The sequence below is a fragment of the Tupaia chinensis genome, unplaced genomic scaffold, assembly GCF_000334495.1.
Source record: "Tupaia chinensis unplaced genomic scaffold, TupChi_1.0 Scaffold000523_1, whole genome shotgun sequence".
Classification (NCBI taxonomy): Eukaryota; Metazoa; Chordata; class Mammalia; order Scandentia; family Tupaiidae; genus Tupaia; species Tupaia belangeri.
Genome location: NW_006160036.1, coordinates 325,773 through 346,208, shown reverse-complemented (window position 1 = coordinate 346,208; position 20,436 = coordinate 325,773). Strand labels below are relative to the sequence as shown.

Genomic DNA, 20,436 nt, shown 5'->3' with positions numbered 1-20,436 from the left:
CGCCGCAATCCCTTCTCCTCCATTCTCCTCTCGGGATCCTGGGCACGCACGCACACGCGCCCGGCGTGAGTTTTAAGCCACCGGGTCCAGGACCCGGACCGCAGTCGACTACGTGGGAGTCCAGCGACATAGCCATTACGCTAACTGCTGGTTCCACTGTTTTCTTCTAATAAACTGAACTAAAAAGAAATAATCACAAAAATGTTCTGTTTAATCCTACCCTTAAAAAACTGCCAGCCTCAAGACAAGCAGATGTTATAATGAGTACATCAACATAGTTGACCACAGTTCTCATCCTAGACTCAACAGCTTAAAACTCACACTGGATGCCATGTGCAAACGTGCCTAAAATCCCGAAAGGAGAATGGAGAAGAAAGGACTGTGGTGCGGCCCCCTCCCCGCCAAGGGGAGTGATTTCTCACTTTCTGTCTCTCTGTCAAGCACACGCTCCCTATAGCAAAAATCTCTTTTAAAAAAAATAATAAAAATTGCAGCCTCATAGCATAGAGAGCACAGTACATACACAGTGGCTCCCACATGGCTGACCACAGTTTGGGTCCCTAAGCCTGGTGGCTCAAAGAACACACTAGTACATTTGGTTATATGCCAAAAATCCTAATAGGATAGAGACATAAAGGAAAAATGATTATGACATGACCATACTCTACTAGGGGATGCTTTCCCTCTCTCTGTCCCTCTCTCTCTCTGTCTCTCTCTGGCAAGTGTACTTGCGCTCTGGCTATTAAAAAGCAAATTCATTCATTTTTCTAGTCCTCCTTTCAGTCTCCCACTAAAAATACAGCAAGTTATCTGGAAAGTTAATCAAACAGTAATACCATTTCTTTCTTATTTTTTGGAGAGAGATTTTTTGTTACAGGGTATGTGTACCCACCAGAGAGAGACAGAAAGCAAGAATTCTCTCCCAGGGAATATGACACCACAAACCCTTCTCTTCCATTCTTCCCTCAAGATCTTGGGCACACATGCACACACACACACCTAGCATGAGTTTTAAGCCATCAGGTCCAGGACTCGAACCACGATCAACTATGTGGGAATCCCGTGACATAAACATTACGCCATCTGCTGGTCCCAATACCATTTATTGCTGAGAGAGTTAAATTCTTTCTATTGTTTTGTATTTTCTTTTCTTTTTTGTTCTTTTTTTTTTTTGTGTTTTTTTTTTTTTTTTTTTGAGAGGTTTTTGCTATAGGGTGTGCTCGCTCGCCAGAAAGACAGACAGACAGAAAGCAAGAAATCCCCCAGGGGGCATGGCCACGATGCAATCCCTTCTCCTCCAGGGATCTTGGGCATGCACGCACACACACCCAGTGTGAGTTTAAGCTACCAGGTCTGGGACTTGAACCGTGATCGACTACATGGGAGTCTAGTGACATAGCCATTACACCAACTGCGGTCCTGCTTTGTATTAAGTTTTAAGTGAGTATGTATTTTATAAACATAGTATAGACTTTTTATCAAAAAAAACAGCTCTTTGACCACTATAATCTTTCCCCAGCTTCCCAAACTATAAGTCAGTTCGGAAAAAAAAAAACTTTTAGGGGCCAGCAGGTGGCATGGTGGTTAAAGGCTCTGGATTCTCACATGGTAAACCATGGTTCAAGTCCTGGACATGATAGCTTGCTTTCTTGCTTTCCCTTTCTCTGTCTCTCTCTGGTCAAATTTAAAAATAATAATAAATGAAATTAGATAAATATTTTTTAAGATAAAAAATAAACAAAAGAGTATCTTTTAGCCAACAAAAGGAAACTCAATGCAAAGTGTACCCATATCAATAAGCACATAAAACAACAGGCTTTCTAATTTTGAATTTTCTCTCTTTGGGCTCTGTAATACCAGAGTAAATTAAATCATCTATGCATGATATTTATAAGGCAAGCCCCAAAAGTCTCATACCTTCACAACAGGATGTCCCCCAGTAGATGCTTTTACTGCCCCTCGGCTACCTTCGGTTTCATAATGGGCTCGATGATGAGTTTTAGGTTGCACTTCAATTTTCAGTTCACACTGTCCAAAGTGAGTTGGTAAAGGCCAGTCTAGTGGAGGTAATGAAGATGTGCTATAAACAAAACACACAAAGATGCATTTCACCATGCTACTGATGACAGTGATTGAAATCACTTCTTAGCCAGTATCAACATTTCTTCTATGACTTTTAAAACAAAATATTCCAGAAGAAAACTTAGTATGTCATAAATTGGTTGTGCTGGCTGCTTAATAAGTAGTTCTTTAATCTAAAAAATAAAACCAAAGGCCAGCCTGTGGTATGGTAGTGAAGGTAACTGGATTCAGCATGGCTCACACACAGTTCAAGTCCTGGCCCCAAGGACTTGAAAAAATGTTGGGCACATGTGTCTGTGTGCCCAAATTCCCAAAAGGAGGGAGAAATGGAGAAGAGGTTGCGGCATGACCATTCCTCATAGGTAGTGCTTTCTCACCCTTTCCCTGTTTTTCTCTGCCTCTCCCTGGTGAGCATACACATCCTCTGGAAATTTTCTTTTTTTAAAGAAAGAAAATCTATTTTACATACTTCTAGTTTCTCATTTTTTTGGAAAAAGACGATTTGTAAAACTGTTAACTGTTTCTCAGTTATATGTATTAATTACAAAACAATCAAGAGAATAGTAATTCTATATTGCTTTTTATTTTGCTAGAGGGTGCATGCAGTCATAGAATTGTAAAAGAGAGAGAATGAAAGTGAGAAAGCATCTGCTAGGGGAATGGTCACATTGCAATCCCTTCTCTTTCATTACTCCTTTTGAAATTTTGGGTTGGGATCAGCAGTTGGCTTGATGGCTATGTTGCTGGACTCCCACGTAGTCAACCGTGGTTTGAGTCCTGGGCCTAGTAGCTTAGACTCACACCGGGGACGTGTGTGTGCATGCCCAAGATTCCAAGAGGAAAATGGAGGAGAAGGGATTGGGGCATGGCCACCCCTCCCTGGGGGGTGACTTCTCGCTTTCTGTCTCTCTGTCTCTGTCTGTCTGTCTAGTGAGCGCACGCGCCCAATAGCAAAAAAAAAAAAAACTCTCAAAAAAAAAAAAAAAGAAATTTGGGGTACACCTACACAGGTGCCCCACATGGTTTTTGTTTAATTTTAACTTATTTTATTTTTATTAATTTTTTAAATTTCTAGTTTAACCAGAGAAAGAAAGTGAGAAAGCAAGTTGCCAAGTCTGTGATTTGAACCACAATCGGCCATGTGGGAGTCCAGCACCTTAACCACCACACTACCTGCTGGCCCGCCCCACGTTTTTCAAGCTGTCAGGTCTTGACTTGAACCTTGAAGTCGGTTGTATGGGATACAACTGCTTTAACACTATGTCAACAGCTGTCACTTTTTTTTTTTTTTGAGACAGAGCTAGAGAGTTTTGACAGGGTCTTACCATGTCACAATCCTTCTGCCCCAGTCTCCCAGTTAACCAGAACCAAAGCAGGGTGGGAGCCAATCCCAAACCTTCCATAAAGCCCCAGCTACCACACAGTGGTACATTCCAGCTTGCGCCACTGTACCTGGGCTGTAATTAAATTTCTTAAAAGTATGCAAATGACTCTCTCTGTATTAGTATATACCTCTCCCTCACTGGAAGTATTAGTATATACCTCTTCCTCATCTGTGGAAGTGAGTCTACTATCCATGTTGCTTGCCTCACTTCTTCCCTATTGCTCTTCCTACTGCACACATACCTAGTATGTTTTTCAGGCCAGTGAAGTCAGGATCAAACCACAGTTGGCTATCTGGGATGTGATTCCCTTAGGTATTGGCTGTGGGCTGGGCCAAAAGTATCAAGTTTTTTAAAAAGAATTATTTTATTTATTCATTCATTTATTTTAATTTTACCAGAGAGAAACACAGAGAGAGAGAGAGGAAAAATGAAAAAGCAAGCCACCAGGTCCAGGATTCAATCTGTGGTGGGTCATGTGGGAATGTCCAGTGCCTTAGCCACCCCACCACCTATGGGCCCCAAAGGTACTAATTTTTATTAGCCTCAAACAACTAAACCTCATCAACTCTCAGCTAGTTCTGTACTTATTCTGCAGGCTTAAGCAAACCTTTATGGAGATTAACAAAAATTTCAGAAGCAGAACGATAGGCTGAAAAATCCTTCAATACCATAATTCTAAATATTTTTCCAAAGCTCAGGATTGAGAAATAAACATTCATATTTAAGAAAAAGGAAAAAAAATCAAAACAAAAAAGTAAAAAACAGGGGCCAGCAGGTGGCATGGTGGTTGGGAGTACTGGACTCCCACATAACTGACCGCGGTTCAAGTCCTGGAATTGGCGGCTTGCTTTCTCACTTCCCCTCTCTCTCTCACTCTGTCCCCCTCTGATCAAATTAATATAAAAAAAAAATAAAGTTAAATAAAATAATTCTTAAAAAAAAGTAAAAAACAAGAAGGGCCAGCCAGGTAGAATTGAGGTTAAGGTGGTTAGATCCCACATAGCTGATTGTGCGTTTCAAGTACCAAACCCTCTTAATAAGCACGCTAGGCACATGTGTGTACATGCCCAAAGTCCCAAGAGGAGAACAGAGAAGGGACTGTGCATGGCTACCCCACTGGGTATGTGTGGGGTGATTTTTCTCTCCCTCTCCCACTCTGTTTCTCTGTGGAGAGCACATGTGCCCTATAGCAAATTAAAAGAAAGAAAGGGAAAAAGAAAAAAATAAACCCTAAACAGACAAAATTTCATGTGAGAATGTAAAATATAATAAAAGTTGTCTTCTCTAACCAATTATAAATTACACTGAGTCTTTAAATGGTATTGTGATAACTGATAAGCTATTTGGAAAAGAAAGTCATTACATTATTCTTTTTCACTCCTTACACCAAAATAAACTTCAGTTAGACTCAAGATTCAAATATATATGACATAAGTAAAAATAAATATTATAAGTAACATACACATATAAAAATAATACATATAAAAACTTTATTAGTGGGCCAGTCAGTGGTGTGGCCGTTAAGGTGGCTGAATCCCTCCTGGTCAACTGCATGGTTCAAGTTCTAGAACTGGCAGCTTAAACAAACAAACAAAAAAACATGCAGGGCCCAGTAGGTGGTGTGGTGACTAAGGTGCTGGACTCCCACATGGCCAACTGCAGTTAAGCATCCCAGATCCTGCAACCTGAAAATCAAACCAGTTGTATATGAGTGAGTATTTAAAATTCAGAAAGGAGAGGAGAACAGAGAAGAGATAGTGACATGGCCATCTCCCCGGGAATTGATTTCTCACTTTTCCTCTCACTGTCACTCTCTGGGGGGAAAAAAAAAAAAAGAACAAAAAAAGCAAGGTATGTATGCGGGCAGGTATGCATGTGTGTCCAAAATCCTAAGAGGAGGATGGAGGAGAATTATCATTTTCCTGGTGAATATTTCTCTCTTTCTCTCCATGACAAGTGCACGCGCTCCATAGTAAAGTTAAAAAACAATTATTGGGACCACCAGTTAGTGTAATGGCTATATCGCTGGATTCCCATGTAGTCAACCGTGGTTCGAGTCCTGGACCCAGTGGCTTAAACTCACGCTGGGTATGTGTGCATGCATGCCCAAGATCCTGAGAGGAAAATGGAAAAAAAGGGATTGTGGCATGGCCATCCCCCATAGAGGGTAATTTCTTGCCTTTTATCTCTCTGTCTCTGTCTTTCTGGCGAGCACACACACCCTATAGCAAAAACCTCTCCAAAAAAAATTAAAAATTATTAGAGGGCCAGCTGGTAATGTGGTGATAAAGGCAGCTGGATCCCACATGGCTGACTATGTAGTTCAAGTCCCAGACCTGGTAGCTTGAAAATAACATGCCAGGCACATGTGAATGCATGCCCAACATCCTGAGAGAAGAATGGAAAAGAAGGGACTGCAGTATGGCCATCTCCCACATGGGGAGCTTTCTCATTTTCACACTCTGTCTGGTAAGCACACACCCCCTATAGCAAACTTTAAAAAAAAAAAAGAAAAAAATTTATTAGAACTGTGAAAGTTTTGGGACCAGCAGTTAGTGTAATGGCTATGTTGCTGGACTCCCATGTAGTCGACTGCAGTTTAAGTCCCAGACCCAGTGGCTTAAACTCACGCTGGGCACATGTACATGCCTGCCCAAGGTCCTGAGAGGAGATTGGAGGAGAAGGTATTGTGGTGTGGCCATCTCCCCTGGGGGGTGATTTCTCACTTTCTATCTGTCTCTCTCTGTCTTCCTGGCAAGCGCACGCGCCCTATAGCAAAAACTTCTCAAAAAAGAAAAAAAAAAAAGGAATGTGAAAGTTTTATTTATTTATCTATTTTCTACATTTGTTACAGGGCACGTGTGCTTGTCAAAGAGAGACAGAGAGATAAAGTAAGAAATCACCTCCCCAGGGGGAATGGCCATGCCACAATCCTTTCTTCTCTATCCTGTCAGGATTTGGGGTGCACACACACCTGACACGATTTTTCAATCCACCAGGTCTGGGATTCTAACCTCTCCAAAAATAAATAAGTAAATAAATTTGAAAAATTATGTTAGTCTATCTAAAACTATTTTTTTAAAGAATTATTTTATTTAATTTCATTTATTCATTCATTCTTTTTTTGGGGGGAGAGGTTTTTGCTATAGGGCGCGTGCACTCGCCAGAATCACAGAGAGACACAGAGACAGAAAGCGAGAAATCAACCCCCAGGGGGGATGGCCACGCCACAATCCCTTCTCCATTCTCCTCTCAGGATTTTGGGCACACACGCACCCAACGTGAGTTTAAGCCACCGGGTCTGGGACTCGAACCGCAGTCAACTATAAGGGAGTCCAGCAACACAGTCATTACACTAACTGCTGGTCCATTATTCATTCATTTTATTTTGACCAGAGAGGGAAAGAAGAAGAGAGAGGAAAAGCGAGAAAGCAAGCCACCAAGTCCAGGACTCGAAACATGGGTCAGCCAGATGGGAATCCAGCACCCTTAACCATTCCATACCACCTGCTGGTCCCTCTAAAACCACTTAAAAACATTTTTTTTAAAGAATTATTTTACTTTAACTTTATTTATTTATTTTCTTTTGACCAGAGAGGGACATAGTAAGAGAGAGAGATTGAGAGAAAGCAAGAAAGCAAGCCAACAGGTCCAGGACTCAAACCGCGGTTGGCCATGTGGGAGTCCAGTACCCTTAATCACCACGCCACCTGCCAGCCCCCTAAAACTACTTTTAAAAATAAACACAAATATAAGTTATTTGGTAGAAATATTTAAAACATGCAGAAGAGGAACAGAAATGGTTAAATCATTATATATAGCCAAAATAGTTACATGCCACCAATGATCCATAAGCAAGGAAAATGACCAATGACTATTTCCATCAACTTACCGAAATATGGGGGTATGGCCAGGTTTTGGTTTGCTCCAAGTAAAGGGTGAAGGAACTGAAAGAAACTGGTCACCAGATGAATCTTTCTTTAAAGGATACTGAGATCCAAGGCCATCATCTATTGAAGTCTCTCGGGATGGTGATAAACTCCCTTGGTCATCTGAAGAGAGCTCTAATTTTCCTGGTGATATGGCAGCTTGATCCTCTGAAGTCTTCCTTGTTTTCAAAGGGATATCAGTCTCTATGCAGTACTGAAATGGAAAAAGTGCTGGGCCAAGGCCTGATCCACTGAGCCAGGTATCTTCTGTTACACTTCCCCTGGGAGAATGACCAGGAGACGGAACGGGTGAGTGATGGGGTGAAAGGGATCCAGCATAACACACTTCAGCACTTGAGTGACGCCGTTTCCCACAGGGGGAAGTAGGCCTTGATGAAGGTCCTGAGGCCGGCCGGGGGCTCAGCCAATTCTCATCAGTGATACTGGATCTAGGAGAATGGCAAGGTGATTGCCTAGGTGACAAGGAATGTCCAAGTCCATACTGTTGGTGCCAGGACTCTTCTCCAGGACAGCCTCCTGGAGAACCACCAGGAGAAGTCAGGGGGGATCCAAGAGTAAATCGGGCAGCAGCTTCATTCAACTCCGAGTCCACATCGTCATAAATATGTGAAAGAGATTCACAAGAGGATGCATCTGAGAACCAGCTCCTAGAAGAGATGCTGCTGGCAGGACTAGGACTAAGGGAAGACTCTCGGTAGGATGGATCAAGAGGAAGATAGAGATGGTCTCTAGAAGGCCTTTCCAAATATTCCCTTTCTGGGTCATTTATGTCATCTTCGTGTGCATCTATTTCTTGATGACAGTTAGGAGAGATAGATGTAATCTGAATACTTGGACATTCAAATGGTTTGGGGCCACCTATGGGACTATATTTAGATTCAGGGATCTCATAAGTTCCTTCATAGTTTTTGTGAGCTTGGAGCTGAAACGATGGTGACAAAACAGAAGAGTGAGACGGTAATCCATGATGTGGTAAGCAAAGTGGTGAGTTTAAAGTAGATGGAGGTGGATCTACATTAAAGATGTAAATGGATGCACAATCATCTGGCTCAAGATCTATGGGAGGGAAGGCAAAATAAAACGAAACAACAAAACAATACAAGGAATTAGAAAATTTAGATGTATAAATTGTTCTAGATGAGAAAGTATATAATCTTGAAAGAAAAAAGTGGAACATAAAATGTGTATCATTTGCTCCACTAAATTGTGTGTTTTTTGTTTCATGCACCTGGTAATTTTTGCAGATATAGTATACAATTATATATGTAATTTTTTTCTTTTGATTTCTGTATTTTCTAAAATGAGAACCAGAAAATATTATAATCTAAAAACAATAAATGCTTTTTTTCTTAAGTTTATTTATCCATTTCTTCTCCAAGAGAGCCAGCAAGCATGCACACCCTGAAGCAGGATCTTGGCACAGCAACCCATGTCCAGCCTCAGCAGCCCCTTATCATGGGCATACACACCAGGCATATTCAAGAAAGGTCTCTGGACATGAACTCAGAACCTTCCCAAGTAGGCCAATCTCAAAGCACTGTGTTTTTACTGTCTTATCATCATTCAGCCATACCACTGGGACCTTTGCTTAACAAGAAAATAATTTGTGAGGGCTTTTAATTTATGGTTAATCATTAAAGTAATCCTAAGGACAAACTTTTAGAATTAATGCTTGCTGAAGTATTTAACACTAAACATGCCCTGTCAGACTACCTACTGAGAGTGTTTGTACCAATAAGAGTATTTTAAAACTTGTTTTTTGTTTTTGTTTTTTCTTGAGAACACGTATGCTTGCCAGACAGACAGACAGGGAGAGGAGAAAGCACTTCCCATGGGGAATGGTCACACTGCAATCCCTTTTCCCCATTTCTCCTTCCTTTTGGGATTTTGGACATGCATGTAGACATGCCTTGTGGGTTTTTCAAGCTGCCAGGTCTGGATGCTAAACCACAGGATCAGCCATATGGGTTCTGACTGCCTTACCCACCAGGCCATGGAGCTGGTCCCAAACTTCACTTGTAAGGAGGAATATAATCTATTTTCACAAAGGCTGAAGTATGAAGCTTTAGAACATGGTGCTGGCTGAAGACCTTCACTTTTTCCAAGGAGATCATCATTGGGAGACCAAAGATAATACCATTCATAGACAAAACAGAGAGAAGCACATATCTTTAGCCTCTTATCAGTAGTCAAAAAGAGCACAATGCTTCATGACATTAGTACCCCTGGAAAATAATGCATACCTCTTAAAGCTACTAGCTGCAAACAACAGAAAACCCAACTCCAACTAGCTAAGAAAAAGAAAGTGATATTAATTATCCAACATAACATAAGGTCCAAAGCTAGGAAAGCCCCAGAAGTGGTTATTTTGTTAGTTCAATATTATCTTCAAAAAAACGAGTTTTGGGACCAGCAGCTGGTGTAATGGCTATGTCGCTGGACTCCCATGGAGTCGACTGTGGATCAAGTCCCGGACCCGGTGGCTTAAACTCATGGTGGGCATGTGTGTATGCGTGCCCAAGATCCTGAGAGGAGAATGTAGGAGAAGAGATTGCAGCATGGTCATCCCCTCCGGGGGGTGATATCCCAGTTTCTGTCTCTCTGTCTCTGTCTTTCTGGTGAGCACACGCGCCCTATAGCAAAAACCTCTCCAAAAATTTTTCTTTCTATATCTTATTTTCCTTTTCTTAAGAGTGCTAACCTTGTGCTGTTCACTTTCAACCATGTATTCCATTCCAAACCAGAAATGCAATGATTCTATTCATTCATTTAATAAATATCTGAGGGGCCAGCAGATGGCGTGGTAGTTAAGGACATTGGACTCCCACATAGCTGACCGTGGCTGGAGTCCCAAACCTGTAATCATCTCTCCCTCTCTCTCTCTCTCTGTCCTTCTTTGGTCAGATTAAAATAAATATATAAAATTACGTTAAATAAAAATAATTATTTAAAAAATATTTGAATAGCTACTATATAGCAGGCCTGTTCTAGATACTAAAAACTCAACAGAAAATAAAACTAAGTCCTCATTCTCATGTAATTTACATTATATTGGGTTGTCGGGAAAGTCGTGATGTATTTTTCTATGCAAAAATGACAACCTAATAGTAACATATATCAAGCAGTACTTGCTATTAAAAAAATAAAGCAGAATAAGGAGGATAAAGATGTGAGGTCTGGAAAGTGTTCTCCAATGTTTGAAGAGATATCAAAAGAATATAAATGTAACTGAACTGACTCCCACATAGTCTAACGTGGTTAAGGTCCTGGACCCAGCAGCTTAAAACACACTGGGTGCTTGTGCATGCATCCCCAAAATCCCAAGAGGAGAATGGAGGAGAGGGATTGTGGCATGGTCATCCCTCCCGGGGGGTGATTTCTTGCTGTCTGTCTCTCTCTCTGTTTCTTTGATGAACTCACATACCCTACAGCAAAAATCTCTTTAAAAAAAAATAGTAAGTGCAAAGTCCTGAGGACAGAGTGTATGAGAAAAAGCAAGAGAACCAGTGGGAAGAGAAATGAGTAAGGTGACAGAATAATGAGGACTGATGTGTATGTGTTCAGGAGGGATCAGGCAAGTAAGGCCTTGTGAGATGAGAAATCACTGGAGGGTTCTAAATAAAAGTGTCAGAATCTGATCTACATGATCTAATGTACTTTTAAGAGACTACTGTAGTAATCCACATGAGAATAATGGAACACAGGAGAAGGATGATAATGTATTATAAAAGTAAAAGAAGCCATTAGAAGGAAGACTTTGGATTAAGGTAGTACAGACAGAACTTGGTAACTGAATATGAGAGAATAGTCAAGGATGACATGAAGGTTTAGAGCATCAACAGTATTAGTGAGATGAGGAAAAAGAAAAATTAGGGAGATATGAAATAAAAAACTCTACCTATTAAATATGAGATTCTAATAAACAAAGGACATAGCAAACAAATATCTGTACATAAAGACAAAGGCTAGCGGGACCAGCAGGTAGCGTAATGGCTGTGTCGCTGGACTCCCATGTAGTCGACCGCGGTTCGTGTCCCGGACCCGGTGGCTTAAAACTCACGCCGGGCGCGTGTGCGTGCATGCCCAAGATCCCAAGAGGAGAATGGAGGAGAAGGGATTGCGGCGTGGCCATTCCCCCTGGGGGATGATTTCTCGCTTTCTATCTCTCTGTCTCTCTCTGTCTGTCTGGCGAGCGCATGTGCCCTATAGTGAAAATCTCTCAAAAAAAAAAAAAAGACAAAGGCTAGCAATGTAAATTTCAGAGTCACAATTGTATAGATGATATTTACTTATAAAGTTGTAAGACCAAGTCATTACGGAGTAAGATGCATATATTGGGTCATCTGAAAAGACACAACACATTTTTATATAAAAAATATACATCACAGGAAACCAGCAGATAGCATAGTAGTTACATCATGACCCCAACATACCAGACCACGGTTTGAAACTTGGACCTGGTGGATTAAAACTCACGCTAGGTGCATGTGCGTGTGTGCCCAAGATCCCAGGAAGAGAATGGAGAAGAAGGGATTAATGCATGACCATCCCCCCTGGGGGTGATTTCTCACTTTCCCTTTCACTGTGTCTATCTGTCTCCCTGGTGAGTGCATGTGCCCTAAGGCAAAAACCTCTTTAAAAAATAAAAGAAGAAAGAAAAATATGTCTGGACTTTTCCAGTGATCTAATAAAGGGGGGAAAAAGCATTCAAACCAAGGTATAGGACAGAATCAAAGTTTAGGAACCAGGAAGACAAGTGAGCTGGGAGAGAGAAGGAACACCAATGAAATGAAAGTGAACCAAGAGTGTGGCATCCCAGAAGTCAAGTGAAAACAGTGCACATTCCTTCACCAACTATCAATGACATGATTACTATTGATATTTTACAGGTACTATTCTAGATGGAAGGCATAGTAACAAGGCATGCATGGTCCCTGCCCTCATAAAGTATCAAATCTCAAGAGAGACGGACAAAACACAAATTCAAGAACCAGACAGTGGTACAGAGGTAGTAACGCAATGCTCTCCAAGGCTAGATCCAAATTAGAAGATTCCACGTACACATTCTGAGGCCTCCCAGTACACCAGTATCCTGATCCAGGATAGCTGAGGCTGGGGGTGTATTACGGCATGAAGACCATTCTGGGAATGCTCCCCCCCTTGCTCATAGAAGAAATAAACAAATTTCTTAAAATCTCACAAATTAAAAATCCTAAGTGCTACTAGTAGCAAAAAAGAAACTAAAGAGGGAATTTATTTTTTAAATTATTTGAAAGATTTATTTAATTACATTTATTATTATTATTATTAAATTTGGCCAGAGAAAGAGAAAGGGAAAGTGAGAAAACAAGTCACCTGGTCTAGGACTTGAACCACAGTCAGCTCTGTACAAGTCTAGCACTTTACATGCCACCTGCCAACCCAGGAGGAATTTATTTGTCAGAGAGTACAGGAATGGCCTTTTTGAGAAAGCATGCAAGCTAAAACCTAAAAGATAATGGGAACCAACAAGCAAAGAAAGGGAGTCAGTGAGGGCAGGGAGGCATGAGGGGATAAGGTGATGGTTCTCACACAGGAGAAAAGTATAAGCAAACATTCTGAATCACATAAGACCTTGGTTTCTTTGAGGACTTAAAAGGCCCAATGTTACTAGAACTAAGAAATGAAGGGGAAAGCTGGAAGAAGCAAGAAGAAACCACAGTAAGGAAGCTGAATTTTATTTAAGCGATACTAAAAGCCATGTAAGAGTTTTAAAAAGAATGACATGATTTCTATTATATTTGAAAATAATGTGGACTGCTTATACATTCCTAGTAAGTTCCTGATATTTATGAGGTTTATGTGATACCACTAAAGTTGGAATTACTTCCCTTATAGAATCCATGCTACTCCATAAGTTAGGTCAGCAAAATCCTCAGGAATTTTTTTCAATTGCCAAAAGGTATATATGTACTCTCCAGAGAGAAAGAGAAACAAAACAAGCACAATCCCCATTAAGGCCTGGACCACAATCCTTTGTCATCAATGTCTTCCCATTAAGATATCTGAGCATGCCACACAAGCACCCAAACTGTTGGGGCAAGATTCAAACTGCAGTTGCCCATGTGGGATTGAACTCCCAGTACATAGCGCTTAACCACTATGCTATGGGGTTGACCCACAATTTTTTTTTCATTGTTATTTATGATACAGAGCATATGCATGCATAAGACAGTAAGAAAAAGGGAGCGGGAGGAAGGGAAGTCTGGTTACTCATCAATCCCCTTCCTGCAGTCCTCCAGTCTGTCAGATCTTGGGCACTCGTGCCCATGCCAAATGTGTTTCAGGCTGACAGAGGATTTGACCTACAGTCAACCATGTGGGATCCAGTTTCTCCTGAGAAGCTTATTACTGCTGTACCACAGAGCCAGCCACTCAATTAGGAATTTTTGAACCATGTACTTTTTTTAGCAATGCTGTTAGCCTGTTCGAATTAGGATACAGCCAAGAACTTTCTACAACTTAGCTTACAATGTCACCTATTCAAAAAGTGGTCGAGCAGACAGAACCAAAACAAGTCTCTGAATATCCAAAATACACAGTATAAAAGCTCGTATGTTTAACTTACAGGGATTTTCCTTGGCCCCTCATTCAGCCCCTCTTTACTCAATTTTAGATCGCATAATGTTATATGCTCATTTAGTCCACAGATTAGAAGCAGGAAATCAGAGTGAAGAGAAGATGGCTGTAAAGATAAGGAAAGAGACAGAGGAGAAAACAGACAAATATTCCAAAGGCATGGTATGAGGGATCTTCAAAACGTTCGTAGAAAATGTGTATTATGAAAACATTATACATTGATTTCATCAAAAATTTCTGTACTAAAATAAACTTGCTGCTGGTAACTATTATGCCATCTACTGGTCTCAAATGTTTTAAAGCACAGTGGAGCATGGGTTATTCTGTTAACAAATTAGATGGTAAAACCTGTGTTTACCATATAATGACCTTACTGCTATACTAAAAGAATATATTTCAGCATTACCATAGTAAGCATTCATCACAATACTCCCAATTCATAGGAAAATAAAAGAAAAATTAGAAAATTTTAAAAAGTATCTTATCACAGCAGGATTTCTTCACAAAAAGAAAAAAATATAAATGAGGTTGAAAAGTTTCTGAATGGCTCATTTGTTAGCTATGCAAAGAAAGCTGTTTACTGATGGTGAGTTATTTGTGTTTGCTACAACTGAAGAACACTGTTCACAGAAAATAAACTTATTCAAGAGTATTAGCCATTCAGCAAGAACAGTTGGTAGGAAAACTGAGAACACTGGTTACAACATCAACAGGCAATTACAAAGCAAGCCAAGTGATTTCCTTGAAAAGTGGTATTTTCCTTGGCTCTTGATATGTCACTAGGTGTTACCAATAATTTTTTTAAAGAATAATTTATTTAATTCCATATATTATTACTACTATTATTAAATTTGACTGGAGAGAGAAAGAGAAATGGAAAGTGAGAAAGCAAGCCACCAGGTTCAGGATTGAAACCATAGTTGGCCATATGGGAGTCCAGTGCCTTAACCACCATGCCACCTGCTGGCCCCACCAGTTACCAGTTCTACTCAGTTGTTATTATTTATTTGAGAGTCAATACAGAGTTTAAAGTACCTGAAGAATTAGCTTCCATAAACAGTATGCAAGGAAATTTTGAAAAGAATATATTCAAAGAGGTGACAAACATTAGTTTAGTATAACCTAATAGTAGACTCTATTTTTCAACTGGTGTTTATAAAAATATTTATGAGAATACTATGATAATACTATGAACAATTGTACACTAACAAATTGGACAATTCAGAAAAAATAGCAAACTCCTAAAAGCACAGAAATAACCCAAACTGGGGACCAGCAGTTAGTGTAATGGCTATGTCACTGGACTCCCATGTAGTCGACCATGGTTCAAGTCCCGGACCCGGTGGCTTAAACTCACGCTGGGCGCGTGTGCATGCGTGCCCAAGATCCCAAGAGGAGAAGGGACTGCAGCATGGCCATTCCCCCTGGAGGGTGATTTCTCGCTTTCTGTCTCGCTGTCTCTCTCTGTCTGGCGAGTGCACGTGCTCTATAGCAAAAACGTCTAAAAAAAAAAAAAAAAGAAATAAAGAATTGGAGATCAGCAGGTGGTTAAGGTGCTAGACACTCCCACGTGGCCAACTACAGTTCAAGTCCTGGATTAGTGGCTTGCTTTCTCACTTTCTCTCTCTCTCTTTCTCTGGTCAAATTAAAATTAATGAATAAATAAAATATTCTTTTTTTTTAAAAGAAGGACTCACCAGGCCACCCCATAGTGCAGTGGTTAAGGGCAGTGCACACTGGAAGTCAGATTCCACATGACCAACCTATATTCAAATCCCAGTCCTAGCGGCATGAAACACACTGGATGCATGTCCATGTATGTCCAAAATCCTGATGAGATGGAAAAAGGATCATGGTGTGGCTACACCCATTGGGGGGTTGCTTTCTCTTTCTGCCTCTGTCTCTCATGAGCACAGATGCCCTCTAGCAATTAAAAAAAAAAAAAGCAGTCTAGTTATGATTCCAACAAACACAGAACACAGTTAAGATCGCACAAGATAGGGACCAGCAGTTAGCGTAATGGCTATGTCATTGAATTTCCATGTAGTCAATTGCAGTTTGAGTCCTGGACCCGGTGGCTTAAACTCACACCAGGCATGTGTGCGTGCGTGCCGAAGATTCCGAGAGGAGAATGGAGGAGAAGGGATTGCGGTGTGCCATCCCCCCGGGGGAGGTGATTTCTTGCTTTCTGTCTCTCTGTCTCTCTCTGTCTTTCTGGCAAGCGCATACGCCCTATAGCAAAAACCTCTCAAAAAACAAAAAAAAAAACAAAAAAAAGAGGCAAGCCACCAAGCCTGGCATACCTGAAGCATTATCACACATACTGGTGCCTGTTCAGTTCCCTGATTCTCTCCCTCAATTCTTGTGTTCTCTCAACCCCTATTGTAAGGTCTAGAAACTATGTACTGCTCTGGTCATTATTTAGAAAAAAAAAAAAAAAAAAAGATCATACAAGATAAAAAATGGATTATATACCATATTTTGGAAGTAGTATGGGACATCACAAGCCCAAGGGGGGAAGAAGAGGAGAAAAATACAATGAAAACAGTGACTCTGGAGCCAAATACACCACTTACTAGCTGCCTGACCTTCATTACATCAATTAATCTGTTTTAATGTTTGATTTACCTTATCTATAAATAGAGAATAATATCTACAATGAAAGGTTGCCATGAGGATTCAAGGTAATGTGTATCAACACTTATCATAGTAACTAGAATACAAATTCCAAATAAATGTTATATTTACATCCAACATTTAATATTACAGTAACAAATCTGGGTCTCAATAATCTGAGCATCACTATTGACTTTAATTTCTAAGTCAAAGATACAATTTCATTACTTAAAAAACTAATACAGGACCAGCTCTGTTGCCTGGTTGAGTCAGGGACTCCACAGCCTGAGATGCACACCAGGCACCTGTGTGTACATGCCCAAAACACCATGAGGAATGGTCACACTGCTATCCCTTCTTCATTTCTCCCTTCTTTTGGTATTTTTCTCTTTTTAAATTTTTAATTCCATTAGAGGGAGAGACAGAAATACAGAGACATACACCCCCAACAGTCTTCATGCTGTGATCCACCACCAGCCTCAGCCAGCCAGAATCATAGACATGTGAACCCTGGAAGGGCTGGGATGTCAATAACCAAGAACATTCTCATTGGGTTCAATAGCATTATCATTGTGCCACCTTCTACCTCCCTACCCCACCTCCATCTTTTTCTCTTAATCACTTACTATGCTACACTTTTCCCATGGGTCTTAGACTCCTAACAAGGATGATAGCTCTCACCAGACTCTTGTCTACTTTCAACCTCTTAATAGGAGACTCCTTCTAGCCCCATCCCTCAAACCAAAGGCTGGTTTTCTTCAGAGAACATTGCTTTCCTGACAGCTGTTCATTCGCCAATTCTCGAATTCGTACTCTAACCACCTTTCTCTCAATCACTTCTATGTACCTCACCCAGCTTTTGGAATATTTTACTGTTCTCTGGAAGGTCTACATCATTCAGCTAAATCATCCTCTATTCACTTTATCATTATCTAATGTCCCTTAGATCGCTGGTGCCTGGCACAAGCTTTCTCTCCTCTTCAGTGTCTACTTGGATCTTAGGCACCTTTGACATACATGTTCTTCAACTTCACCTCACTTCATTACCCATCTCCCAAGAACATACCTAAGGTCTTGACAATGCCACAGCTCATTTGATTCTTGTAATCTTATTATTTTTTTAAATAATGGTCTCTAATTCATCTACTGTTTGTACCATCGCACTGGCTTTCAAACTGTGTTATATACACGAAGATGTACCCAAGATTCTTCCAACACTTAATTCAGTTATTTATTTAAGTTTTTGTCATAGAATGTGTACACTTGCTGGACAGAGAAAGTGAGACAGTGAGAGACAAAGAGAGGGAAAAGTGAGAAAGCACTCCTAAGTGACCATGCAGCAATCCCTTCTCCATTCTCTTCCTCGGATTTTGGGCACACACACATGCACCAGGTGTGATTTTCAAGCCACAACGTCTGGGACTCACACTACAGTTGGCCACGAGGGAGTCCAACAGCTTAACCACTTACATTACCAGCTGGCCTTGATTCTTGTCATCTTAAAATCCTACAGTCTCTCTCTCTCTGAAGACTATTCCTAACTACTCATCACTTTCTACCCCTTATACCTTCATAGCCATTATGTTACCTTATCTAAGTAGATGCATAGTCTTTTTTCATTAATTTTATTTATTATTATTACTATTATTTATTATAGGGCACATGCGCTCACAAGAGAGAGACACAGAGAGAGAAGAAAAGTGAGAAAGCAAGTGACCAGGTCTGGGATTCAAACTGTAGTCAGCCATGTGGGAGTCCAGTGCCCTAACTACCACACCATCTGCTAACCCGCAGCAGTCTCTCTTAATCCTTCTTCTCTTTTTCTCTCAATCTTTCTTTAGTCTATTCTGGCTCCACTTCTTCCCTTATCCTCTCTAAATCTCAAATTCCATCATTTCAACTACCTTTTTCCTTGCAGCTCACTTCCATCTACTCTTCAGCCCAAGAAATCTCAGCCCAGGATCAATCTAATCATCTGTCTCCTCTAATGTTACCGATAAGAAGTCAAATACTGATGGGGCAGAAAACAATAACCCACCTGGCAAACATACAAATCTTCAAACTGCCTACTGAGCTGAACCTTGAATGCCACTGAGCAATATTGTTCCATTTCTCTACTCAGCTCCCTCTTCCACTTCCCATATCCCAAAACATTTTTCGTTTTTTTTTTTTTTTTTTTTTGAGTAGTTTTTGCTATAGGGAGCGTGTGCTCGCCAGACAGAGAGAGAGAGACAGAGAGACAGAAAGCGAGAAATCACCCCCCAGGGGGGATGCTCACGCCGCAATCCCTTCTCCTCCATTCTCCTCTCGGGATCTTGGGCATGCACGCACACGCGCCCGGCGTGAGTTTTAAGCCACCGGGTCCGGGACACGAACCGCAGTCGACTACATGGGAGTCCAGAGACATAGCCATTACGCTAACTGCTGGTTCCCCATTTTTCATTTTTAATTTAAGATGCATTTTGCGGGGCCAGGAGGTGACATAGTGGTAGTTAAAGGGCTGGACTCCTTACATGGCTGAACACAGTCCGAGTCCCTGACCCAGCGGCTTGAAACTCACTTTGGGCACGTGTGTATGCATTCCCAAAATCCTGAGAGGAGAATGGAGGAGAAGGGATTACAGCATGGCCATCACCCACCCCAAGATGTGTGAGGGGTGATTTCTCATTTTCTCTCTCTGTGTCTCTGGTGAGCAAAATACCCTATAGCAAAAACCTGTTGTTTTTTTTTTTAAGAGGTTTTTGCTATGGGGTGCATGCGCTCACCAGACAGACAGAGACAGAGAGACAGAAAGAGAGAAACCACCCACCATGGGGGATGGCCACGCCGCAATCCCTTCTCCTCCATTCTCCTCTCGGGATCTTGGGCATGCACGCACACGCGCCCGGCGTGAGTTTTAAGCCACCGGGTCCGGGACTCAAACCATGGTCAACTACATGGGAGTTCAGCGACATAGCCATTATGCTAACTGCTGGTCCCCAAAAATTACTTTAAAAATGCATCTTGCTGCATGTAGGATACAACTTATGTTTTTATTTGGTTTTGAAATCTGCATGTGTGCAAACAGGGCACGTGTTTTGACAGAAGAGAGACAGAGAGCAAAAGGGGTGGAAAGTGAGAAAACACTCCCCAGGGAGGATGACCATGCCACAATCTCTTCTCCATTTTCCTCTCAGGATTTTGGGCATGTGTGCACATGCATCCAGCATGTTTTTCCAAGCCATTGGGTCCAGTACTCAAACTACACAGGTGGAATCCAGCCGCCCTAACTTGTTTTTTGTTTTAGATTTTTGCTGAAGGGTATGTGCACTTACGGGAGAGAAAGAAAGGGAACGTGAGAAATCACCACATTGGGGAATGGCCACGCTGCAATCCCTTCTCCTCCATTTTGCCTCCATTCTCCTCTCAGGATTTTGGGTACTCACACACATGTGCCTGGCATGATCTTCAGGCCCCTGGGTCCAGGACCCGAACTATACGTTCGGCCGCCTTAACTTCCTCCCCACCCTCTGGCCAGTTTTTTGTTTGTTAAAACAGGGTCTTGGGGGAACCAGCAGTTAGTGTAATGGCTATGTAGCTGGATTCCCACGTAGTCGACGGCGGTTTGCGTCCCGGATTCGGTGGCTTAGAACTCATGCCGGGCGCGTGTGCGTGCATGCCCAAGATCCCGAAAGGAGAATGGAGAAGAAGGGATTGCAGCGTGACCATCCCCCCTGGGGGGTGATTTCTCGCTTTCTGTCTCTCTGTCTCTCTCTGTCTGTCTGGCGAGCGCATGTGCCCTATAG

At 41.4% G+C, this 20,436-nt stretch overlaps 1 protein-coding gene across 3 annotated transcripts in view; it reads right to left on the bottom strand.

Moving 5' to 3' along the window:
- NFATC3 (nuclear factor of activated T cells 3) overlaps positions 1 to 20,436 on the bottom strand; it is a gene marked incomplete at its 5' end in the record, with an annotated part of 124,705 nt that overhangs the window by 82,403 nt on the left and 21,866 nt on the right. For all 3 annotated transcript variants that reach the window (XM_027775086.1, XM_014591008.2, XM_014591009.2), the window contains 2 exon segments: positions 1,918 to 2,080; positions 7,360 to 8,473. In XM_027775086.1, coding sequence (XP_027630887.1) covers positions 1,918 to 2,080; positions 7,360 to 8,473 — 1,277 coding nt within the window.